We start from the raw sequence: 27,466 nt of genomic DNA, 5'->3' as shown, positions 1-27,466 counted from the left end.
TCTGATTTTGAGATCAGGGCTCTGGGGGAGGTCACACCATCTGTTGCAGGACTTCTTGTTGCTGAAGATTGTCCCCAATGAATTTTTGGCAGATCGTTCACCTTTCTGGTGGTCACGTGTGACGGAGAGGAATCTGAACATCTGAAGCGCCTACGACCTTCGCGCACTTCTGTGTACTCCCATATGACGTCTAAAAGTGATCTTTGACTGACAGTCGGGACATGGACATAAGCTGTGCGTCTCCACGGTGAAGAGTGTTAAGACTCTTTTAAATTTATCAACTCGGTGCTTCACTCCTCTAATATCAAGAGTAAGCCGCACAATATGTTTTCAACAAGGTTTTGTTTGCTTGTATGAAATTACTTCTTAGGTCTGTATTACTGTGGGTATATATATCCCCCCCCCCCACCCCACATAAACTCATGGAATTAAATCCCCGGTGCAGAAGAAGAACTCCGTCTTCCTATTTACTGTCGAGGTGAGTCCTTTTCCTTCTGTCGAGTCCTCGGTTCAAATCCTGGCGATCGGCCTTGGAATTCAGTCCCCGAGGACGAGCTGATGGTTAAAACAGAACCGCTGCGGCCTCCAGAAGGAGACCACCACTTCGGTTTTACAAACAGCAGGTTCGTTTTTAGGTTCTGCAACATTTTTGTGGTGTTCAGATGTTAAATAGCAGGGCTGTATTGCATTTCTTTACATTTCCTCGTTATATCTTTATCATGGGGATTTTAGAGAAGTTTTAAAGTTGTTGTTTTTTTGTTTTATTTTGGAGCTCATTGGTTTGTCAGATTGGTTTCCTGTCGTGCGTGGCATTAGTATTGGAGATGTGCCGCTGGGAACTGCAGTGTGCCCACTGTCTATGCATGGTTCCTGTTGTCGCGGCCAGATGAAAAGCAGATGTTGACGACGCATCATGGGAGGAAGGCCCGTGATTTAAATTTTCATACAGATGTATGTGCAACAGCGAAAATTTAAATTTGTCATGCTGCACAAGTTGTTATCTGCGAGACGTCCGATAACTTGCTGAAAGGTTGAAGCCGGTGTAGGTGCAGGAACTGACATCTGGCCTGCTCTGGAACGTGCTTTCAATTACCTCCCAGTAAGTTTGATATGACGGGTGATCTCGTGCCAGAATGCTGTTGTTTTGAGTTTGGAAGAAAATCCACATGCTGAGTTTAATGCGTACTTGTCCCCGTTTTGTTTTATTGTACACTCAGTCCAACATATTCATTTGCCTTCAGGAATATTAGACTCGTTCACTCCACCCATCTCATCTGGTTCGGTCCTGGCTTCTTTTTTTTTTTCGCCTCAGACTCCATCCAGAGCCGTTGAATTCAGCTGCGGCGAATTATACGCGATCTTTGGTTCGTGTCATGTTGTGGACATATCGGGGATCGGCTGTCTGTGTGTAGCTGCTGACTGTTTACTGCGGAGAGCCCTTCGTGGTTCTCTAAGCCTGGAAGCGCTTATCCCAGCACGGGATTTACTGTCAGCCCCCCACCCCCACCCCAACAAAACACCTTAACACCCGTGGAGGAGGGTTTTCCAGTAGATTCCACCAGAAAGGGTTTTGGCAGGTACAGAAAGAAGCACTTTTGTTTGTGTACCTAGAGGACTTTGAATATTTATATACTGAGTTTGTCTAATTTAAGACTCTGTTTTCGTTTGTGATTCTCAGCATACTTAAGTCAGAATAAAGTCATCGGTGACTGGTCAACTTTAATAGGTGGATTATGGGATAAATGCCACATCTAGCCTGTTAGTGTTCATGCAGAGTTTAGTTTATAGGCTTTCACGCTTGTCTTGTCAAATTCAGGATTCCTGAAATTGTCCTTCACCAGGATGATAGTACTCCCTTAAACAGAGAGGCACTAGCAGCCGTCCACCCACTCACTCACCCACCCACTCATACAAGGCAGCAGTAATAATAACGGAAACCTCATTTGCATTGAAGGAAGTAAAACAATAACTGTTGAATAGATACTATTAAAATCTATGAACTCTAATGTGGTGCTGTGATTTTTCTTATCTCTATTGTTTCTTTATGTAACCAAGTAACTTAGCTGTGTACGCGAAAAGCCACGAATGCACCAAACTCAACCGAAAACTGTGACCACAAAACTGATATGAAAATTTTTGTGAAACCACTATTAACTAGCGAAATGACTTCCGTCTCTAGCGGTAGTAAAGACAACTCCACAGCAGAGTGTGGGATTACATTCATTTTTAAGCTACGTTGCCAGTGTTGTATTTTTTATAACATGTAATAGTTGTTGTATAATATTTTTTTCACACATAATCAAGATACATTATTTGCCTATACAAGGCCGGATTAGAAAATGCTGACACTGCCCCCCCGTTGCGTGCAAACGGTGCGCAGCACCTTGATGCACACGGAGCACAAACATGCTGTAACCTTCGTGAGTAAGTGCTCCAAGTTTTATCGCTTGATCAAAATCAGCACCTGAGTTACTCATGATTTTGTGAGGTCCAGGTGCGTCTGTGATTTCTCCTTGGACATGACCGGGAGGGGCAAAAGTCACATTTTGTGTCAAACTCTGGAAATCAGCAACGGAGACCCTTGAAATATTTCAGGAATCCTACCGCATTTAAGCAATGAAAATGGAGAAGGTTTTGAGTGACATTTAAGTTTCCGAGGGGCATTAACATCACTGACCAAAACCGAAAATGCATATTAGGTGAGACCCGCAACCAGGAGGGTTTTCTTTGATAATCGTGGGGGAAGTGCAGCATGAATTCGTCCCCCTGAGTCAGACTGTCAACACTGTGTTCTGCTGTGGCGTCTGTAGGAAAACCTTCGCTGCAAACAACCTGAAGTGTGATACGATGGCACATGACAACATGCCAGCACAACAACGCGCCCGTTGGTTGCAACGTTGGTAACCGGTACTGATTTGTTTTATAGCAAAGAGATGCACCAGTGAAGAGACCTATTTTTTTTTCTTTTTACAGCCTGTGTCCAGCAGATATTTTGGCAAAATAAAACACGTGCATTTGCTCCGTCTGAGCGTCTCTTTTTGTTTTTTCACTGTGTTGGTGCTGCGTCGTGTCAGCGGCGTCTCGTTGTTGGTGCTGGACAAGAACTCGTCTCTGATTAAAACTGTCAACTGGTACATGATGATTCGGACTAAACCAGTATGAGACATATGGAGAGTATTACTGGCTGAGTGGGTTCCAGTGTGCAGGGGTATTGGATGGTTGTTCCCTGTTCTCTGATGACTACTGGATTTGTTATCCCAGCATTCCTAGCATTTTCCCTCTCCCAGACAGAAAGTGGGGGACAGTTCAAGCATTGGATTAAAAGAAAAAAAAAAAGATTTGTGCTCTTTTTCAATGTGTTTAAATTCTAACAGCGAGCCCTTGATAATTCCAGCGTCCCCCTGGTGTTTTCAGATTCATTTGTCTCGTCCCTCCCAGCTTTCATTTACCATCTTTATCAACCAGAAGACACAGGGTGTGACGTTCATACAGCTCCAAGGGACCCTGTGTGACATAGAGCCTGATGAGAGGGATAATAACAGAGGGAACTCATTGTCAACATGTGTTCCCGGTACCATAAATCATTGTTGGATCCGATGCTCCTAAACATGAATCTGTGTTACTGGAATGAGTCAAAGTAACAAGGATTTGTCAATAAGAGCTCGGGGAACATCAATCATTCAGCCTTTTGTTTCTTTTACGTCTAAACTTAACTTATGACTTTTGTTTTTGAAAAATTGTCAAATTGTTTGCTGTTACAGAGTCACTCACTATCCTATCAGGTGTTATCGCCACAACATGAAGCTTGATTTCAGAAGGGCTGCACAATTTTAGTCAAAATTATTATAATTTCTTTTCTACTGAGAAGTAAGTACATGATTCTTAGATCACAATGTTGTTGTTTTTTCTGGTTTAAAATATGTCTGTAGTCTGTAAATCACTTGTACTATGTTCTCTTTGGAGAATAAATAAGGAGAAATGTATATTTTATAATTCTTTTTTTTTTTTTAATCATTGATGAGATACCCTTGTTGTATCGGTCTATAGTACTATAATACAGCCAATCAGTGTTGTATCGTACACAGAGCAGAAAAAAAACCTTATTTGACCTTATTTAAGACAAGAGGGGGAGACTAAATGTGATTAATTCATCCGTAACTCATTTTCTTTTGATTAGTTGATAAATCGACTTATTGCTTGTTTGTTGAGTATTTTAATTCTGCTCCAGTTTTAAGGTCACGGCGCTGATGTGCTGAACTGTATTGGCCTGTGAAAACGCTATGTTGTCCTTTTTTTCTCTCTCTCTTTGGATGAATCATACCTCAAACTCATCTAGTGGTACAGTAGCTGACTCCGTTTTCTACCTAGTACAGTTACAGTTCATCTCTATTATTGTTTGCGGTTGGAGTCGATGTGTTTTTCATGTGTTCGTGGAAGCAGGGGAATTCTGGGAAGTTCCCATGTTAATGTAATTATGTCTGTTTAATAGGACATTGTGGTCTTGAATGTTTCCTTCTGTGCTAATTTTGATGAGGAGAACACGACTGTCTCCTCAGCAGTCGCCTGCATCTGGATAAAATCTCTTTTTATTGGACTGCTCTTCAAAAGCTCTGGCCTTAAAATCGCTACTGGCTAAAATAACAGCGTCTGTGATTCGGGCTACGACCGTCTGTCTCTAGATTTTTATGCCTGTTTCTCTCATTTCTGCTCTCCTGTCTGTCCTCACGCCTTTAGTAATGCCACAGCATACCGTCAAATTTTTTTAAGGCAGTTTTGTGCATAAATTTATCACCATGAAATTCACTTTTTTTTTTGCTTTTGCTTTTATGACTAGCAAAAGACCATTTCTATAATTGACTACAGTTCTTACACTATTAGTTTTTTGGGGGGTTTTTTTGTTCAATGATTTTACAGGCGTGCGCTGTGATTTAGGACAGTATGAAGTGAGTGTAGGAATAATCTTTTAAGCCTTAATCACTCAAATCCAGTCTGTTATTTCTTGGCTGTGATAAAAGCAGCAGTACTCGTGTCCTCTTTGGTTGATTCATGTATACAAAACCCGTCCAAATCAACCCCGGAAATCTATGAATGCTGGATAGAAATACTGAAAGTCAAATATCGCAATATTCACTTCACTGTTATTGTGTCACATTCTGACAAATACCCAATAAATCAGTTTAAAAGTCTATTTATCAAAAGTCTATCCTATCTATCTGTCCTTCTTCTGGATAAACGACTCACAACCATTCAGTAAAGATTTCCGCCTTCCTTTGCAGGTTGTGTGAAGTTGGGTTTTGTGGATGTTGTTATTATTTATGACTACAGCATCTCAAACTGGAGCAGTAAATGATTATTGCCGTCATTGATAACTGTGTTATACTGTCTTTAAAGTGAGTTTCCTAATTTCTGTCAGCAGTCTGCCGTTTGTCTCTCTTCACTTTTAAAGGAACAGTGCAGCAGGAAAAGACCTCACTATGATTACATGCCACTTACCAGAGATGTAGTTTTGGCAGGAGAGTGAACAAGATGAGGAGATTAGAGTGAAAGCAACTCTTTGTAACTAAGCTGCCTCCAACAGTGACATCACCTGTTGGTTTGTGAACAGCTGTGATTGAGACCTCTCGTTCAGATATTGGCTGTCGCCATCTTGCTAGTTCAGAGCGGTTTCGACTTCATTTTCTAATTAATGACGGGATTATTTTCAGATGCACCGCCAAAAAAACGAATAAGAAGGCGTGACTTTAACTAACAACATCGAAAACTCTACCTTGAATTTCATGAGAGAAGTTGAATGGGAGCCGAAAACTTTATGAGCCGACCCCTACTGGTACTCGGTGGTATTGCAGCTTAAGGCGCTTCCGCATCGGCCTCACTTTTTAGACCCGGAACCTACGTCCACTTTTATCTACAGTCTATGGATATAACATTGTTATTGTTTATAGTCAAACATAAGAACAAATTGACATTCAGCTGGTACAACAGGTTTTTTTTTTTTTCTGATCTGTCCTGAATGACAGAACAGTAACGATCGTTTAATGGTTCAAAGTGTTGGGAAGACAAAAATCATTCCACTTGTTTCAGGGTGGAAACTCATTTAAAATCAAAGCAACCAATTTTTCATTTGTTTTCAGATGAGATTTTACTTCTTTTACTTTTAATAGTTTGGACTATTGTATTGCTCCCAGTTACATCTGCACACTGTCTTTTCTTTCTCTCTCACAGCCACACACACACACACACACACACACACACACACACACACACACACACACACACACACACACACACACACACACACACACACACACACACACACCCTCTCTCACACACATTCATCACAGGCCAGGTTTTTCCACTCCAGATCCAGACAGTAACTGGCTCGTCATCCGTGCTGCTCATTTTTCATGTCAGTCTTTTCCCTGAAGAAAGCATCACTGCTGGGATTCTCTCACATGAACAAACAGGTCTTTCAGCCCTCGCCTCTAAACATTTTAATTTCTCTGGCCTCGTTTAGCCTCAGCTCTGCTCTGGATGAGCTGGTGGTGTATGTTTCTGCTTTGTGTGTGTGTGTGTGTGTGTGTGTGTTTTTGGATGGTAAATGTGCGTCGAGTGAGCTCTGACAGCCCAAATGTCCAATTTTCCCCCAACTTTTGAGAGTTGCTGTGATTCTGGCATCCTGAAGTGTTTGATTCCTCTCTGAAAGCGTCTGCAGCAGTCCGGGGAGACTGCGTGCCTCATTAGTTGTTTGGTCTTGTCGGCAGTAACGCTTCAGGATTTGCCATGCACACAAAAAAAAAACAATTTGAGGATGTGCTAGCGGGGAACAGAGGTTCTTCAATAAACTAATGACAATCTGTGATGTGTGTGTATGTGTGTGGTTTGAAGCTCAGACTCGTTAAACAGAAAAAAGGACTTTGTATCCCGACCATAAAAACAAAAACATTGCAATGTTTTTCCCCTTATGTGAACCAATAAACAACCTAAATCCCTTTTTACTTGTCCTTGTGAAGACTTTGCAATCATAGTCAAAACGATTTTAGTTTTCTTCTACTCTGACCATTGATCACAACTTTGTCCCGTGATTCTTTGGGGCTTTAAGACATGAAAGCGTTTGTGCTGCGTACTGTGCCGTCTTTGTTACCGAGAAGATAGCTCAAATTCGACTGCACGAAGCACAAATTATAACAATAATCAACTAAACCCTCTTGTAAGTCATTTTAAGTTGGCAAGACTGAAATATGCAGTTGGATAAGGTAGCAGTGTTATTGTAGTACACAGGTGTGGCCGTCCAGAACCAAATCCAAAGTCTGAGCTCTAAAAGGCTTCTTTTTTTTTTCAGGTGTACTCGTTCTGGAAACAATTTTCAAAAATGATTATTTTAATTTGTCAAAAACTGTGTGTGTGTGTGTGTGTGTGTGTGTGTGTGTGTGTGTGTGTGTGTGTGTGTGTGTGTGTGTGTGTGTGTGTGTGTGTGTGTGTGTGTGTGTGTGTGTGTGTGCGCGCGGCAAAAAGTAGAAAGAAATCGGTGTGTTTTCTGATTTCATAGGTTTTCCTTTTAATTGGCTAGATTTTACTTGTCATGATTGTTAAGCCAAATGTGAATGTTGGCCCCGAACAACATGCGTATGTATCAGCACAAAATGATCCAATATCAATTATTGTCATTGATCCAAGTCATTAATAATGTAAGTGAAGGAAAATTCTGTTTTATGACATACTGAGTTTTATTTGCATGGTTTAGACCAATTATAAAAATTGTTTTATTATTATGAGTAATAGTAGCATTGTACTCACCAAGTTAGTTAGAGCTGGGAACACTCACTCCAGCTGAGACAAACTTATTTCGAAGAAAAAAGGCAGATGAACCGGAAGATAATTACATAAACTTGTTTGTTCACAGATACCTTGCTCACCACAGCTGTGCACACCCAATTCTCGGGTAATGAGTGGTTATCACTGACCTATAGGTGGTCATGTGACTCTCATCTGATGCATTGTAGGGGTCCCTGGTGGCGGCTGTTTGGGCTCCTTATTGTTTCGAGCCACATTCATCTGCTGCTTGAGATATCGGTAAGAAGCGTGCTTGTTGGGCAGATTTGGTGTCGAAGTCTTTTAAAAGTTGGAGCGTCGGCTTTGAAAAAAGAAACACTGGCACACTTCATCCTGGAAAGTTAGTGTGAATTAGAGGGTCGAGTGATATTTCAAGTCGCCTTGAATTCTTCAGCGAGTTGTTAAGTGATTGATGAGGTTTCATGGCGTCCAATCAGAGTGGCCCTCTGCTGCTTAATGACCATACCATTGGCCGCTCAGTCCTCCGTTTATACTCGGGGAACCTGAGCTCCTTCTGTGCCTCCTCTGCCTCTCGCGTTGGCCTCTAACCAGCTTCTTCCAGTCTCACAGCATAATCAGGACCATTCACTGTATCCTCCGAAGACAAACATGTCAAAATTGATTTTAAAAATGGCAAGCCGTGAAATCCCCCAAATTTCTTCCAATGTTTCTTTGATGGAAAATATTTTTGACACTTTGGGCATCAGAGAGCTAATTATCAGCAAACTCCAATTCAGCAGCGTGGAGTCTCATTTTGTTCCCTCCAGCTCAGAAATGCGTCCAAGTTTGAAAGTAAAACCTCCATAGCTGTCAGTTTAAAGTCATTTACGACGAGTCGGATTGGATTATGAACTTTCCAAACGGTATTTCTGACACTAACTGAGGTTTTAGGAGTAGTAAACAATGGTGAGGTTGGATTTCAGGTCCTTCGCTTGCACTTTGTTTTGGCTGGTTCAGTGGATTCAGTTGGTACGCTCCATCTGTGGAGCTGCTGGACCTTAACACCACCTAGAGGTCAACATCCACAGTTGTTTCAGCATCGAAGTCGAATATGGCGTCTAATAAGGCCGTTTGATGGGCAAGGCAGGTCTGAAAGGCAGGAAAGGATAGAAGTGTGGAAAAGTGATCTAAATTTGTTGTTCTTGGATTTGAAATATTTGAGCTGCAGCGAGGGACAGTTGATTTATTTCTCCGGGCAGCTAAACAGCCTTCAAAGTGGAAACGTGTCTGCGACGAAGCAATAAATCCAGCACATATCACAGATTTACAGTTTTTATCCCCCCCTCAAAAAAAGGAAAAGGAGAAAATCCATCGGTTTTTCACCTGAAAAAAAGAGCGTATTGAAGCCTGGTGAAGAAGAAGCCAAAGAAAGGAGGTAAAAAAAAAAACCGATGAGACTGATACTAATCCTGTTGGGAATATTACAACATCATAGCCGATTAGAATTAAGGAAAGAAATGCAGCAGAACATGATGAACAGTGGATCAATAAAAACGTCAAAAGTTAAGACGTTAAGACGGATCGAGACTTTTTCACTGATGCAATCTGTTTTTTCAACTTATGTGGAACCTGATTTAATGCATTTATCAATTATTAAAGACGTGTGCATTTCAAGCAAAAATACTATTTGATAACAGCTCTGAACTATTTGACGATTAACGCTATTTATTGATGATTTAAAAATCCGCTCGGTACAAACCTTTTCACAGCATTTTGATGTGCTGCCCTTATTAATCAGCATAATAATAATAACAGGAAGTGTAATCAATCAACTTCTTGCCTTAGTTTTTTTTAGTACTAAACAAATGTGATGTTGGAGAAGGTGCTCTTTTTTATATCAGGAGAGCGTCACCATCCGATGCTGTGGAAAACTTTGTAATTACAGACGTGTGACAGATTTAACCGACAAGGACTGATGGCGTTGTGACTGACACTCTGTGGATTTCTGGACGCTGACTGAAGCAGTTAGTAGAAATGAGCTCAGGGAAAAGAAGGCTTTATTTCAATTAAGCTCTTATGAGCCCGACGCGTTGAAGGAGGCGGCAGCAGGCTCCGGGCATCGCTGATGTGACTCCTCTATGTTTACAGGTAGCGCATACCCTTCGTGTTTATCTGTTTATTTGTCTGACTAACTTCACCAGCTGAAAGGTCCGTCTGTGCTGAGTAGGAGGCTGGTGGAGTGAAGTCATCGATGGAGGAGAAAGTAGAAGACAGGAATAAAGTAGAAAAAAAAAAAGTAAGAGGCATATAAGCAGAGGGTGAAGAGAGGTAAAAGCCCTGGAGTCAGGAGCGCGCGTGTGTGTGTGTGTGTGTGTGTGTGTGTGTGTGTGTGTGTGTGTGTGTGTGTGTGTGTGTGTGTGTGTGTGTGTGTGTGTGTGTGTGTGTGTGGCTGTGAGACGTGGCAGAATGAGGCCTGGCCAACCGGCAGATCTGTTCCATATGTTTCCTGGAGACAGAGAGAGAGAGGCAGCCCCCCCCCCCACCCCCACCCCACCTCCTCCTCCTCCTCCTCCTCCTCCTCCTCCTCCTCCTCCTCCTCCTCCTCCTCCACCCACAACACAACAAGGCTTCATTTAAAACGACAAACCAGTCGAGAAGCAAACCGTCGGCAGCGCCGCGTCGTACGCTGCAGCTCGGCCTCGTTTCCCTTCAACGGTAGATTACCGGTTTTCAGAGACCGTTCTGGTGAAGGCAGCCGAGCAGGTGTTGAGTTTCTGGGAGTCTGCGGGAGCTGGCTGCCGTTTGGCCTCCCAGACAGCCCGAGAGGGCAAAGAAAACACACACACACACACACACACACACACACACACACACACACACGCACACACACACACACATCATGTCTTCACATAGGTTTCATCGCATTCATCATTTCCCCCTGTGTGTGTTTCACTTGTTTTGAATTGTTTCTGTCAACACTTTCGGGCATACAACGTACTCCATAAACAAAACAGTGACAATGTAGATCGCTGGATGTTGTACGAGACGACAGGTCAGTTGTATCCTGTGATTTTCCCGTCTTTGTGCTGAACTGATGCCGTTTCCAACTTAATATTTGCTGTACTTACATGACGCTGGTGATCTTGTCTGATTGTGCAATGTGAAGTGTGTAAGCATATTTCTCAAAATTAGTTTGTGTTGTAGAGATTGTTTCAGCAACAAATTATGCCTGTGATCCAGGACTGGATATAATACATGGTACCACAGGCCCGATTCAAGGCTGCGACCTTCAACCCTGCCAGTAGCTTCAGTGGCTCCATCTTTAAATACATCATTGTTCGACGGTATTAAAACCTTTCTTATGTGAGCTATAAGAAATATCGAACAACGACTTTAAGCACTGTGTTTTACAGTGTTTTTTTGGTAGTAATAGACCAAATTTACATCTCCACCAATCACTTGTAGATTGAACTCCAGAAATCCACTGACACCAAGAGAACTGCCTGTAACTTTTTATTGTGCAGTGACGACATCTGCTGGTGGATGTAAGAACAGCCGACCTGCTCTTTATCCGCCTCATTCAAGAGAAACCAACACTGGTTCCAGAGATAACATTTACCTGGAACACCAGTGGAAGACTCACGTTTATCTCGGACATGATCAGAACCTGTAATTATATTTCTAAGGACAATATCACGGAAATTGAGCTAAGAATTAGGGCTGAAACATTGATTTATTGATATTATTAGTAGCATTTTTTTTTATTATTTCTATCAAAAATGACAAACAGCTGGTGTTTTTTGCTTCAGTGGGAGTATATCCAGGTTTTCTGTTTTATGACATTGTAAAATAATATTTTTCTGTGTTTGTCTGAAAAAAACGTCATTTTAGGGTCAAAGAAATTTGATGGACTTCTTTCAAACGTTTTTATCATTTCACAGACTAAATGACATTCATATTGATGAATAAAAAAATACAGTTAGCAGCCTTTCAATTAAGAGACTTACCCCATTTGTGTTGTTGTTTTAAGATTTAAAGCTATTTGAATTTATTTATTTTTTGCCGTTTTATAATTCCATTTTATAGATAATTTATGCAGCTGATTCAGAGGCAAGTGGAGGACAATACAAGCTCAAATATCAAAATCAAATGTTACCTTTTGCTCTATAACTCTTCATTTAGAGGAGAGAAAAAAAGTCAAGACAAACGTGGAGGTGTTCCAGTTTTATTTAAAGACATCCTCAATAAATATAGCACCATTTCAGCGGAGCGATCATTGGAAGAAACGGGAACATGTTTGAACTGAAGATGCTCTCAGACATTCCAGTTTGGGACTACTGCTTATGAATTTTAATATTTTCTATAGTTCCTGTGGATGCCGTGGTTCATAAAAACAGAGGGACGTTTAGTTACAGATAGTCAGTCCATCCCCGGCCCTGCAGAGGACGCATTTACACCAATTTACATTCCAATCTGACCCGAGGCTTTCAGCTTCTAAATAAAGATGATACAGACATGCAGTGAGATAATACGAAACATCCTCATAAACACAGACGTGGGGCTTCAAAGTGACCTATTGCACTAAATAATGCCAGCTTCATTCATTGAATGTACAGACTTCTGCTGGATGGAAAATATACTTTACTTTAAGCTCCTGTTATGTTACAGCTCTGGTCTGTAGTGACTCTTCTGTGATAATTACAACGTCTCAAATGAGAAAAAAAAAAAAAAAAGGTACAATATGAAAAGGAAAAGAAAGGCCGAGGAAGTTTGTTTTTTGTTTGTTATTGTTTCAAGGACAAGACAACTGAAACGAGATGTAGGAAGTTTTCTACTCTGCTCTATCTTCCTAAACATGATCTTACGTTAAAATAAAAAAAAAGGTTTTATTTTGTTTAAAATGCATCAGCTTTTAAAACCACTGAAGTAACTGAGTAGTTTTGTTCAAAAAGTGACCACAAGGAGGCGCTTTAATCATGGGAAAGTTTACAGAGTAAAAAAAAAAGAAAAAAAGCTAAGCATCCCTTAATGTACCTTTTATAGAGGTGGGCAGGGTTCTTGTTTTGTATTTCATTATACTGTACAGCTGTTAATGCTGTTCGTGCTATATTACATGCACCTCCTTTATTCTGTTTTATAGCTCTTGAAAACATTTCCTCGTGTGGTAGCTTATGATTAAATATTCATTTTCAAAAAATGATTTTTTTTTTTTTCCCTGACAGAACTTTTATGTGTAAAATTGCTAATATACATCAATATAATGAAAATCTATCTTATTTTGTGAACAGCTAACTCTTTAGGAATACAGTTTTATCTATCAGAACTAGTTCTATCTCCTTGCTCACACCGTCACCAGGATCTCAGCCACTCCTCCATTTCTGAGCATCCTTTTTCTCCCCCCACTACTTTCTGAAGTTTCCGAGCTGAACGCCTCTCCGTCCGGTCACGCAGCGGAAGGTGGCCGGCTGAATGTCCCAGTATTTAACGGGGTTGGCAAACAGACTGATGCCCGTGTACATGTTCTTCTTGTCGCTGGGCCTGACGGGACAGAAGTCGTTGACTCCCACGCTGCTGATTTTGTTGCCATGGAGGAAAATCACCTGAACGGACAGAGAGGATTTGATTATAATAATTCTTATTTTTATTCATTTTTTTGCATTTTCAAGCAGACTAACACTGCTCCTCTTCATTCTCATTGTTCAACACTAAGCACCATGAGGTTGCACAACGAGGAACGCGAGACTTTATTTTTTTGCCTCTTTGAAATCTACTCGAGCTACAGTAAGAAATTTGGGGAAATATGCTTTTTTTGCTTGATTGAGTTCCTTCTCTTAGTAAGAAAAAAAAAAAAACTACTAAGGTAGCATCAGCAGTGATGGCCTTTCATGGTGAAAAAGTTTGTGGGGTCACATGTGACATTTACTTCTCGACTGATAGAGACCAAAGTGCCAGATTAGTTGCAGTGTCTGTGTCTCACCTGGAGGTAGCGCAGGGAGCTCAGGCCCGGTGGCACCTTCCTCATGCGGTTGTTGTTCAGGTGGATCTGGCGGATACTCGGGATGCTGGCCAGGCTGCCATTTTCTACAGATTTGAGCTGGTTGAAACCGATTCCTAGCCTGCAAACATGGCAAAAAAAAAAAAAAAAAGATAGATGGAGGAGACACCAAACATCTGGTTTAATTGTAAGTTTAAAAAAAAAAAGAATAAAATACAGATTTACACATCAGATTGAAAAAGATTCTTAAATTTAAATTCAAGGACACACATGATGTTATATTGAGTCTCCAGTATGTTAAACTGTGTTAACATAGAAATGAGGTTAACCTGCAGCGACACCCTGTACGTGAGGTGGTGGGAAGTAACGCTGGTAAAATAAGTTGAAGAAATAAAATCATGCAGATCCTGCTGGAGACGAGTCACGCTACTAAATGTGGTCAAAGTGTTTTTGTTATTCTTGACTTGTCCAAGTGCTTAAATATGAGATTCGTCTGTTACTCTGAGTTTTGAGGAACAGTTGAGGGTAGATTAAAAGTTTTACCTCAGCAGGTTTTTATATCTGATGAAGTCTTCTATTTCCACCTTGGAGATCTTGTTGTAGTCCAGGCTCAGCTCTGTGATGGAGGTCGGGAGGTCTGGGAGATCCAACACCACGATTAATACCGATTCAGAACCAAACCCGTCATATTAACGGACATTAACAGTTTTAAGCTTGTATTAGTTGTGCAGTTGACTTCTGGTGTTGTAAAACTGTGGAGTGTTTGTGAGGATTAATGTGTTTTAACCAGCACGACACGAGGAGACTGGCCTCCTACCTTTTGGTACGGCGGTCAGTTTGGCCTCCGCTATGCCGACGTACAGAGTCGACAAGCCGTTGAAAGCTCCCAGCTCGATTCCACTGTTGGCCAGAGGATTGGCCCCCAGCTCTGTTTGGATGAACACCAAACATCTGGTTTAATTGTTCAGCATTCATTATTACGACAGGGAGCATGAATTACAACACATCGATTGTGATGACATTCCCCTCAGATGCTCTCAGAGGTCTGCAGCTTTGTTTACATTATCTGTAAATACAATTCATCAAGAAACTCCTTGAATAGCTTTGACAGATGTCGCTGAGTTGATCTATCGATAAGATTTAAAAGCTTGGATTGGCCGAAATAAAGTTTTATGGTCAGCGGGTTATTAATAACATATTATCACTGCTTCCTGTGCTGCAATTCTTTGTCCAAACGTAACATTATGTCTTCTGTATTTCATCTGTCATTTGATTAAAATTAAGCTTTATTTTGTTAACGAGACAAACTCCTGTTGCATGTTATTCAAGCAAGATTTAAAAATATATATATATTTCAATCTATCAAATGTGCAACAACACTGTTCAAGGTTTCTTTGCCACTGATTCATGAGACTTAAACTTTAGCGTGCACCTTAATTCCCTGATATACTACAAATCAGAGGTCGTGGACAGCAGAGCAGACATCCATGCTGTTCTGTACCAATTACATACGTGTGGAAATGCTGTCATACATGTACATTCAGTACGGTAGTTGGCATGGTTGATTCATGCACAGGGGAAATTGGCAATTCAGAAAGCACAGTTTGGATTTCTTGTGCTTTGTGGAAAAAAATGGTTGTTATCTCATCAAAGTAGTTCATTTTTCAGTGCATTAAGTCAAATCTTATTTGAAACCTAACACCTAACTATCCTTTAACCACGACCTCCAATCTTTTTCAACCAAATAGTTTTTAGATGCCTAATTTTACTTACACTTTTAATTAGTTTGATGAGTCAGCCGATTACGTAACGATTGTAACAAACCCACATGTGGCCTCCCAAAACACAATCACTGCTCATCTGACACAGGAAGCTGAAAGCAGGTCTCACCCAGCACATGGAGTTTCCTCAGGCCCTTAAACGCATCCTTCTGGACTCTGTTGATCATGTTCTCATGGAAACGAAGCTCGATGACGTTGGGGGGCAGATTAGCGGGGATCTCGGTCAGCTGGTTGTAGGAGAGATACAGCAGCCGGAGATGGTCCATGTTCCTGAAGGCCTTGGGGTGAATCTTGGAGATCTTGTTGTTAATCAGGAACAGGCCCTGTAGTCGGGAAAAGGAACCGTAATAATGAGTTTTCCACAGCACGTTTAAGAACGGAACGTTTTTCATCTCTCAGTTGTAGTCGCTGCTCCTCCGGTATTTGCTGACGTTAAGGTCATCGAGCACAAGTCAAACAAACGGCAAAACTTACGATTAAGACTCGTATGTATTTTTTCTGTTAAATCACATTAAGAATGAACTTTTTCCAGCGAACATTAAACCTGTTCTTGGCAAGAAGTTTTTAAACAAAAAGAGGCACAAAATAATTATTAATGACAAATGTTGGGTTTTTTTGTTTTAGTTTGGACATGCAGTGCTTTTTTTGGACTTCACTTGAATAATTAAAGAAAAATCCTGATTACAGTTTAATTAAACCTGGAGTCACTGTGCAGACTCAAAACTGATAAAACTCAAACAAACCTCAAGTTCAGGTCAGCTGCTCCATTTAAGCACTTGATGACAAATCACTTGATGAGCACAACGCTGTGGTTTGCACATTGTTCTCACTGTTTCCTGGGATGCATTCGAGTTTTTAGTCCGTGTTGTGGTTGGTTTCCAGCTGAGGCAAAGGCAGCCAGATCAAAGATTAACCTGCTCCTCAGCTGGGACTCATTCACTCGAATCTTGAGGCTGAATGTGATTTCATTTAGAAGTTGTGAGCCAAAGCTCTCTCGTTGCTTTAGTAGGAAGTTGTGCTGTTTTCTGTTCGTGAGACGTCTTGTGTCAACATTTAGCCCTGTAGGGTTCATGGCTCTGGGCATATCAGTGTGGGGCACAGGGGAGGTGAAATTTACTGTACGTAAGAAATGTAACTCATATCTTTTATGATTGCGAGCTGATTTACAGATTTAGAAAAGATATTTGTGAACGTCATCGATAACATTATGTTGGAAGAAAAGAAGCATTGGGACACATTTTAGATTTTATGACCATGAGATGAAGGAGAAATATTTAGTTATTGCTTGATGCACCACTCTACAAAACCTCCAACAAGCTCGGGTGAGGCGAAGAAAACAACCAGGTTGAGTTTATTTTCATAAGATGTTGGACTATAGCAGAGGCGGTGTCCTGCACAGCTGGCTGAAGAACATTAGGAACAACACATCCAACACTTCCTCCAGAACACATCATTATTATATCTCATTTCTTGGCTGAAGTAATATCTTCTATAATGTTTTATCTAATGCGTCATCCATGACTGGATTGCCGGAAGATTCGTGGTTTCCAGACAATGTGTCCTGTTGACTTGGGTTCAATCAGAAAGTCATACAGGCTTTTTGAATCCACTGTGACTTTGAATACATGTTATTTTAAAAGTTGCGACCAAACACCTGCAAAATGAATGACATCCTCAGCTATTAGCTTTGTGCCCAAAATCAAATGTTTCTGTGGTGGTACAGCAAGCTAAGATGATAAAATGTGAAACACAACCTGCTAAATGTGAAATATTAGCTTTGTCATTGTGATGCATGCAAACATTAGCGTTTAGCTCGAGCTGCTAACGTTAGCGGTAGCTTCTTACAAGCACGTCTACGTCGCTGCCTTCATTTGTGCTTTGTCTCGGTCGTGTCTTATGGAACGGAAAATCTCTTTTTTCAATCACCTGTCTACACAAACGAGGCTCAAGAGCTGTGCTCATATGTGTTCAACTCAGCAAGTACTTTTAATCAGTAGGAGAAAGATTGGTACTGATATTTATTTATAACCTGGATTAGTTTGTAAGTGCATGATGTGACTGACACAGCACCATCAGCATTGCTCAAACTTCAATCTTTTTTTTTCGCTGCACGTCTGGTTCAGCGCCATCTTTTTTTTTTTTTACTGCACGTAACTCCAGACATGCTTCATATTTATGTCTGTTTGATGTGGACAAGAATGGGTTGCGGTGTTCATCACTGACTGCAGCGTAAACCCGTTCTGAAGGTTCGTCTTACGTAAAGCTTGCTGAGGCCTTTAAAGTCGTCCTCCTTGATCTCTGTGATATCATTGTTTTGGAGGTCAATCATCACCGAGTCCTCAGGAATCTTCTCGGGAATAGATATCAGACCTGTTGGTGGAGACGCAAATGCCTGATTAGAAACAAGAGGTGGAGCAAAAGTGATGTGAATCAGACTATTGTTACAATACAATACAGAAAGCTGCAGGTGAAGAAGTCAGTTCTGACTGTAACTCTAAGAAAGTCCGGTTTAAAGAATTTGGTAGTGATTGAAAGGACTTTTTCATGACTGTGGCAATGAACTCTGGGCTTTTTTTTATGGCTTTAGATGGTAATGATGCGGTAAAGAGAGTTGAATGGGACTGAAGTAAGAGAAGGCACATCGTATTGTCATTTAACACTGGAATTAGTCAAAGTACAGAAACTGGAATATGTCAGTCGAGAGGAGTGAATGTGATGCTTTTGCAAAAAATGTGACAAAACAAGATTTAGAGTATGACATGCCAAGTAACTCTTTTTCCTTTATATGTAATTCTACCAAGCCATAAACTGGCACTTTGCGAGCGGATTTTCCTGATGTGGCATTTCCATCATAAAAAAAAATTCCCAGAGATTTATTCGGATCAGATCGTTAAAAGAATTCGGAGATGCACAGAACTTTTCCTTCATTCTTCTCAGTAAAGTTATCACCACAATAACATCTGGGACCCATCAATACCAGAATCCCAAATTTATAGTGTATTACAGTATAACTTTGGCTGCAAAACCTACAAATTTGGAATTGGAAATACTGAAAATAATAGGTTTGCTGTGTATAATTTTACTGAAGAAGTTTGGTGTCAAAACCCTGTTAGGCTTCATTGCTTCCACAATGCAAATGTTTTTCTTTGATGCAAGATCACAAATTCTGGCAGTTTCTAACATTCATATTGTCCGTTTATAAATCCAATTACGAGATCCTTTGTGGGATTAATTATCTTGATCGCGTATTTCAAAGTGATTTTTTTTTTTATCAGGATTTTTTTTGAAGGACAATTCAAAGTCCTTTCAAAGTATTTTTTTTCCTTTCCACAAAACACCATATGCAGATCCAAACCAACAATGAGTCGATTATATTAATAAGCAGTGTCTGTGCATCCAAAGTCTCATATATCACAATCCTCTGCCACGTTTACAACATTGGACGTAAGCGGTAGTTTATTTTGACTCAGTCCACCATCGTGCTGCTGTAAACCAAGAGGATGGAGATGAACCTGCACTTCCAGGGATTTTTAAGACGATGCACCAAATGGAAATTAAACTGTCACTGAAAATAGCCCTCACAAATGCAAAATGTCCTGCTGTTTTAACAACAATAGATAAAAACAGTTCCAAGCTTTTGGCAGAAATTAGTGCATTTTACTCTAATATAACTATAGATTTATGAGCCATTTCGAAAGAATTACAACTACAGTACCAGCCAATAGGCTTCGGGATGAGTGCCACAGAATCAGGAAGTCTGAAACAGTCGCTGGTCGGACCGAGACATCGTTGGTTTTTATAGAGTCATAGGATTTGTTGACAAGGTGAAAAATATAGATTAATACCAGACTTATGTTCACTCTTGGTCTTAAAACTCAGGATGTCCCATATGTCTGTAAGTTTTCACCACACCGTGCTGACAGTAACGTGCGTTCTCACCCTGGTCGGAGCACTGCAGCACTCTGGGTGTGCAACGGCAGTTGGCCGGACAGTCGTCATCGTCGTCGTCGTCATCATAGTCGTCGGCGTCATCGTCGTTGTCATCTGAATCCGCCATCATGATGTCATAGTTTTTCATGTAGTCCATGACGTTGATTGGCTCGTAGGGTTTGGCGTTGCCCAAAGCCAGTAGGCAAAGCAGGAGGAAGAACCTCATGGTTTTACCAGGACTCTGGTTGGTGAAGCAGCAACCAGGGAGAGCTGTGGAGAAAAGACAGATTAGGTTAGCTGTACAACCAGACTGATGTTATGATTGGTGGTATAACCAAATGTACAGCTCTCAGTACAGCAGAGAAAACAAATGAAATACTCAAAATGTTGTCATTTTGGGGGGAAATGTAAACATTCAAAAGTCTCTCACTGGCTGTAATTGTAACTAAAACAGTTTAGATACGTAAATGCTGTCATACTGTCGGTAAGAAAAAAAAATGAACAGCAAACAGATCCGTTATTCTCAAATATAAAGTTGGAAAGCTGACGATACCACGTCCCGCCCACCGATAGTTGTAACCTGACTGCACCACGGGCCTGTCAATCAAACAGACACGCCCCCAAAAACACAGCTTTTTGAAAATTATTTTCTAATTAATGACGGATTATTTTCAGATGGACCGTCAAAAAACTAAGAAGGAGCGACTTTAGCGAACAATACCGAAATATCTCGTTGGAAAATGTATTGAATTCTAATTTGTTGAATGGGAGATATTGCAGCTTCAGGCACTTCCATATCTGCCTCATTTTTTGGACCCGGAAGCTACGTCCACTTTTGAATACAGCCAATTAAAATGTTGTGGTGTGAGTTAATACGATGTAAAGGATTAATAAATATCCAACGGCGTCTGCCAGCTTTTAATAGCACGCTACACCCGATAGACTGGTACACCGACAAAACCTTTCGGGTGGAACTCACGCTCTGCAGTTTCTGTTCCAGTAACAGAAGTACGTCGACTCGTGACCATCAGGACACGGGACGTAACAAACACAAGTCTCGTAAAAGAAACCAGACATCCAACCGAAGTCATGACTCCCTTCAAACAGTGTTTTATTCCACCAGCAGAAAAAAAAAAAGAGCAGAAATTCAGAACCCAGCAATTTATCTCAGCTCCCTTCCCTCACTGTGACTAACTGTAACGGTATTCTCACTGTAATATTTATGGTACGCCGCATAAATTCAAATTTCGGACCCAGCTGGCCTCAGTTTCTCAGAACCAAGTGGGCCTGTGGAGCCAACTTTATTGTGTACTGTTCTTCCATTGTCTTAAACGCGAACTCACAGCGCCATTTGAATGCAGTTTTGCAGGAACATCTGCTACGTTTTAAAGCAGTGGTGCTCAATGTGGGAGCTGCACTCCTTGATGGTGTCTCGAGTCGGTTATTTAAATGCAACGAAACGTCAATTACGGTTTACTTCACGACAGACACGGGACATAAAACAAAGAGTTTGAAAACACAATCGTCTTGCACCAAATATGGACCTTAGTGACTAATACAGAGTTCCAAACTAGCGATTTACTCGCACCATTAAAACTCAATCAATGTCAATACTTGATACCTCATTACAATGTAAATCTGTTGCTCGGAAACACTGTCAAATCAATAGCAATCAAAACCGAAAGTTTTGCGTCACACCCGGTAGCATAAATAAAAATTGTAAAAGGCCATACTGTTTCTTCAACTCACCTGCTGATCTTTTGGAAATGTTAGTACGACGTTGCTTTATTTATATGTAAATATATATATATGCACATATCCAGAACTATGTATGTCAATCAGTATTTTGTGCGCGGGAAACATTTCAATAGCTCTGCTATTAGGTCCTTCTGTCTGTCTGTTGTGTGATATTTAGACAAATTTGAGGTTTAACCTCTTTGAACTGTACTTTCAATCTTCCCAGGTCACGCATGTTGACCGTATATTCTAGGTTTTACTCTTCAAGCTAAACGGTTTGCTCGTTGGTGAGTTACTGCTGACAGTTACTGGATGCAGCATTTAGTAGCAGCTAAGAACCGCTCTGTGGTCTAACTCATTTTGATATATTGATGCATAAATGTCCTCTTCATAACCACTTATAACTAAGTTATGAGGGGTTCCTGCTGCCTGCTGCTGGTCCCACATCGTGGTCCCACTGGTTGGTACCATGAGGCTATCAATCACTCTGACAGTGGTATTTACTCTCGTGGCTGTATTCAACTTTACCGCCGCCACCACTCGGGATGTTAGAACTGAATACAACCAGAAACCAATGTGCTGGTTTCACCTCAGACGTAGCCAAACTGTCTTCAGTGCTGGAGTTCAGTTTCGTTTTCACAGTCTGATTTGAGAATGTATTACTAAAGCAGTACATGGTGCAAGGGCATGCAGAGTTCCTGGGGAGATCAGTTTCAGTAAGTGCTGCTCTTTTCTTTTTCTTTTTTTTCTTCCAGTGTTTCCATGAAGCTCTGAAAACCTCCATTGGAAATGAGTTCTCGCAGCCAACATAAATGTTTGCCCAGCTCTCACCTATTCACCATCTGTGGCGATTCACAAAATTATTTATACATCTTCCTCTATTACACGAAGCCAGCGGAGGGGCCCGAGATCATCTGGTTGCGTGCTTCTGTTAATCTTGATGCATTCTGAACGCTCCACTTGAACGTGCCGTCCACCCACAACTATGTGGCGGTGGTCGAGCATCTTGCTGCGACAGCAAATCTGCTCAGCTCAGACCCTTCCCCTGCACCCAGACAGTCTCGTTATCCCACATGTGCACACTTAGCACAAAAAAAGAGATTGCTTTTTGAAGGGCACTTTGCAACTTGGCAGAAAGTTGGAGATAAATCTCGTTTTTTTTTCCTACTTCATCAAACAAGAATTTGAAAACCAATGAGTTTCACTTTCCTCCAATCAGACTGATGCAGAGAGATCACACTTCTAAGGAGGTCTGCATTTCATAAAACATCCGAACCAGGGAGATGTCACCAGCCTTTCAAATCCTCTAAATTATGTTTTACTATTATATGGGTGATTGTTTGGTCATTAAAATGTCAGAAAATGTTTCTGACCTGCTTTAGATTTCCTTCATATGCTTGTGTTTAAGATTTGTAATGAGTCCTTGGATGTTTTACTGAAGCCTTTTTGTCAAACGAGATTAGCAAAACCAAGAACTCAAGGCAAGTAACTAATTATCACAGCATTCAAGATAAAAACCCACCAATTAGGCATCGTCTTACAAAAAAAAAATCGAACTCATTCAGAACTAAGAACTTGTCCTGCCATTACACCAAGATCAGCTGGTAAAATCAGGATTTCCACACTATAATTTGCAGCCTAATCTTGTGGCTCCACTAAAACACCTCCACCAGCTTTAAGTTGTTCAACATCAGTCTTGTCAACTGACCAAAACAACTCAGTTTGCTGCATTCTCTTAAAAAACAAAATATGCCACTAAAAAGATTAGGATATTTGTTGTTGTTGTTTTTTTGTGTGAATAAGTCCAGGGTGTGTCTTACCTCAGGTGTGTCTGTGTCCAGGTTTAAACCCCACACAGTGAGAAGAGCAGCGGCAGCAGCAGCAGGGTCCAGCTGGAAGGCTGAGAGTTGAATTCTCAGTCAATACATTCCCAGTGAATGAAGAACAACATCACCCTCTCTCTCTCTGCAGGAAAAAAAAAGAAAAAGTCTCCCAGGACACCCCCACCGACGGAAAACCCTGCACTCTCAGGGTGAGAGGTTCAGTTTCAGGAAAGAGCTCTGGACTCTCACAGCATCTGTCTGTCTCGGGGACTAGATTGTGAAAAAGGCATTGTTAGGACTTCAGTCATGTGCTTTTCATCAGGAGCTTTGAAGTGATGCCAGGATTGTTAGCGTCAGACTCCTTGCGTGCTGCGGTCTTTATATAGAACAAGTCGGTGGGTCGGTCACGTCCCCTCCCTTCACCCCCGACTGCCGCATTTTAAATGTTTTACATCAACGTACGTGAACGGTTCCTGCACCGAGGCCCGGTAGCGCCGGTTTAAACAAGGATAGTGGAAGTGTGCAGCAGCTTTTTGGGTTTTCCTCAGTGAAACATCAACAGGGTGGAGGTGAGCCTGCCCTGCCAGGGAGTTTTAGGATGATGCCATCCTTTGTTTTGTGTGAGGGATTCCTTTAATCTGACGGCTTCGTCGTAACAGACTTCCCCTGAAGGGCTCAGGCCGACGTGTTGACTCCCGGTACACTTGGATCGGCATCAGTAATGATCAGTGATCGGCAGCAGGAGTAAATCTGTTCCTCACAGTTGCCATGAGTGGATGATGAATCTCTGTGATTCAGCTGCTATTACAATTTTCTGTCAAATGATGCAGAGGCACTGCAACATTTTCTTGAACTGATCTACCTGGAAGGAATGAAAATAGAAATATATACTTTAAAAGACTTTACCTACATTAACGTAAAGGCTACAGCAGCAGCAGCTGGTGAAGTGGAGAGACTTTCCGTCACCACGTTATATTCAAACGGTGTAATACAGCTAGCACTGAAACACGCTCGCAATTCATTCATTAGCTGACTCAGAGAAAATGAATCGGCAACTATTGTGATAACTGATTATTGTTCAAATCATTTTTAAGCAAACATTCAGTAATGTGTATATAAGTATATATATATTCAATAAAGTATTTTTTATGTTTCTTACTAAATTATAATTGAGGCCCTGATATGGACTGTTCATGGTTGGACTGAAGCCCCTCTGTGACGCTGCACAGAACAAAGCAGGTATAGGTTATAAACAGATGCAATTATATGTGAATCGCTCCAAAAACTCCAATAAGTGGTCGGATTATCGCTAAAATACCGGCTGCACTGTGGTCTGTTTACTTTTCTGTGTTGCTCCTGTCAGGTCCGTCACCAGCTTTATTCAGACACCTATGTCGAGGCCTTTTCTGTCATTTTATTTTATTCTTAAAAAATCTGAACTGGGAACAGCTGACATTATGTCAGGCCGCAGGCAATTGTGCAGAGTGCTGAAGGATTAGTTGTTGGCAGTGACTTAAGGTGGTACGAGTTAAAAATTCAGAGCCAGTGAGAACTGGCAGCTTTATCTCTGTTATTATAAATGTCCTTCTGCATTTGGAAAGCAGAGACGGAGAGGTGATGCATCAAATTAAAAGTTGACTTGGTGTCTCGCGCTGCGTGATGTGCATCTTAACAAGGCGCAGCAGGAAATCCTTTACAGTTACATATGAGGCAGAAATGAGAAATACCTCCCAAGAATGGAAAAGCTAACGGGGGGGGGGGGGGTTCGAGTGTTGTACAATTCCTTTTTCCATTCAGCGCTGGTATTTTCTGCTGAGCTGGCCTGGAACGGCACAACTCATGGCAGAGTCAGATCAACCAAATATGCCCTGGTTTGGCAGTTGGACGAGCTGAAATGGGTCTGTGTTCTGGTTTCAGTGCATCTTCTCCGTGGGGAAATCATATTTTCCAAACCATCATAGATCTGGTTAAATGATCATCTCATCAGCGAAGGAGCCTGCTGAGCTCTTTCATGTTCAACACACTCTTTGAAGGAAATTCCTAAACTTTAAAGGACTTTTGATCACATTTACAATTTGTTTGTTTCTCTCCAGTAGTTTCTGACTCTTTCCAGGAGAAGATCTATAAACTAAGGAGTTGTTCTCAGATGGATCTCTTCCATTTAACACTTTTAATCAGGAGCTTGTGAAAAAAACAAAAACAACGATGAAATGTTATTTAGTATTTTAAAACAAGGATCTGCTTCTCCCTCCAGGCTTAAAAAAACACCAAGTCTACTCTCTGCCTGATGCTGGAGGATGGAGATGTCTTGTTCACGCATGCCTCTTGGATGCATTATGACACACTGGAACTAAAGATGTATTAGAAGCAGTGAGGCTCTTTGAACTCCCACAGATGTAAGGAAAAGGATTAATGCTAATTTTGCACCATTAAAAGTGTGCAAACAGCAGCATCCTGATGTAATCAAAAGGTTATTGTTTTGGGTTTGACTAAGACCTGTCATTGCATTAAGTTTTCTTAAGAAAACATCCAGTACAATTAAATTATCCTTATTTATCGATGTTGTTAGGTGTTGTAATGTTTTTGTTTTCATAATTGGTCAATTTGCGTATTTATGTATGTAAGTCTCTAGGAACCAAGCCCTTATTTGATATAGAGGCAAGTCCACATTTATGGTTCTCCTTTAAGAAACCTCAGGCTCAGTTTCCAGTTCCTCATAATCACAGCTTCATAACTGTGCTGGAACAATACCCCCGTCGGGAGCCAGATTTTGTTTAGTTGAAAGGATACCGTTCTGATTGGACCCTGATGTAAACCGACCCGCGAGTTTTCTTCCTGTGCATTCGGAGAGCAACGCAGGCTTTGTTTGTGTGCGGTGTCACGACCACAACTCTGGATATCAGTACAGTCGGTTCGGTCCGTCGTCTCTCTGTCAGTCCCCCCCTCCTCCCTTTCCCTCTCCCCTAAAACAAAGCAAATTTCGAAATGTCCGTCATGCCGTCACTTTCTGTTCTGACGGTTCTCGTGCATGACAGCCTCATACTTCTCAGCTGACTGGTCTGCCACAGAAAGTTTTAACTCAATTGCTTTATTAGTCCAAAGAGGGAAATTGGTTTGTGGTGGTGAAAAAAAATTCAATGGCGTAATTGTTGGAATTACAGTATTCAAAACTGCAAATTAACTGTTGGAGATTATTTCCTGGTGGGAGATGGTCTGCGTTCCTGATGCGAGGCAGTCAGGATGTCTCCTCTCTCTAAGGATCTCATACTTTCCAGCCCATCAGACGTCTGTGACGGCTGTGGACCGGCTGGAGCTTGTTGTGTTCTTGTGTTGAGGAGAGTTTCCTCCATCTGGAGCCTTTTTAAAAAGCTGCAAGTCACTGGGGCAACTTGCACGGGGACGGTGCCAAGGAGTTGCCTCAGCGCTGTTGTTGCTTTAGTGCCACAGGAACGCCTGGTCGCCAGGAAACATTTCAATGCAGCTGTGACCCTGCAACTCAGCGTGCTACCTGCTGTTTGGGAGCGTTACCCCGTCAGGCTGCACAACAGACCGGCGCCTTCACGGGGAATTAGGGACTAATCGACAAATCGCCAGGACCTCAACTATCAACTGTTAGCTCGTGTAAATTTTCCTGCTCCTCCTTTTGTTGTTTAATAGCGGTTTGCAAACTGTTTTTAGATGCGTTAGCCCCCCACCCCCACCCCCCCCCTCCTGTGGTAATACATAACTACCCGGGGCTTGTAAAGAACACAGGATAAAAGACAAGACAATAGTGGCATAAACTACTAAATGACTAATCGAAAATTTGAATATGATGATCCACCCTTTAATGCTCATCACCATCCTGATACCAATAATAATACGAGCGTGCTTTTGAAATAACAATGAGATTAGCTTTGTTCATGAGCTGCACAAGACATAAAACAAATGTATATAAAAGATTAATGCAGTCATAATAGCTATTGAGCTTTAACAATTTAATTTCATCGCACACTGACATTTCTTTTTCCTTCAAGTAAAGTTGGTTAAATTCGTTGATTTCAACTTTTTGAGCTTGTGGCTCCTTTAAATTAGTATTTACTTGTGACCTATTGTTTGCTGAAAAGATACTGTATGTCTTTAGGTCCACTAAAAGGTTAGCCAGCCTGTAATTGCAAATATCTGTCACTGGCTGACCGAGTTTTACTATTGGTTGGTTGAACTCTTCAACTTCCTGTGTCCATTTCAAATTAAAAGCCCTTGTTTCAAATTGAAAGCTCAAGGACTTGACCCACAATTTCATCCGTTTCACCTTTAATGCAAAGGAAGAATCAAACAGTGATTTATATTATATGAAGATAAAATGAACAACTGATAAAATTAAAGGTTGAGCAAATCTTTTTTTTTTTTCTGCTTTTATGCAGAATGTTTTTGGAATCAAGCTAAATAGA

At 41.1% G+C, this 27,466-nt stretch overlaps 2 protein-coding genes across 2 annotated transcripts in view; one reads left to right on the top strand and one right to left on the bottom strand.

Annotated features, from left to right (window-relative positions):
- The window catches only part of cenpp (centromere protein P), a 79,867-nt gene that overhangs the window by 27,479 nt on the left and 24,922 nt on the right, over positions 1–27,466 (top strand). The window lies entirely within an intron of this gene.
- On the bottom strand, positions 11,987–23,122 carry aspn (asporin (LRR class 1)). The gene is made up of 8 exons (XM_069711294.1): positions 23,034–23,122; positions 19,486–19,746; positions 17,804–17,916; positions 15,656–15,869; positions 14,583–14,693; positions 14,309–14,402; positions 13,748–13,886; positions 11,987–13,370 (listed from the first exon to the last, which is right to left on the bottom strand). Exons 2-8 carry the CDS (start codon positions 19,700–19,702, stop codon positions 13,173–13,175), a joined length of 1,086 nt encoding a protein of 361 aa, XP_069567395.1. The 5' UTR covers positions 19,703–19,746; positions 23,034–23,122; the 3' UTR covers positions 11,987–13,172.

Source organism: Brachyistius frenatus, unplaced genomic scaffold (assembly GCF_029030835.1).
Source record: "Brachyistius frenatus isolate BFR_SWC_R1_liver_20210118 unplaced genomic scaffold, ASM2903083v1 Contig_98, whole genome shotgun sequence".
In the NCBI taxonomy this organism is placed as follows: domain Eukaryota; kingdom Metazoa; phylum Chordata; class Actinopteri; family Embiotocidae; genus Brachyistius; species Brachyistius frenatus.
This window is presented reverse-complemented; position numbering and strand designations above follow the sequence as displayed.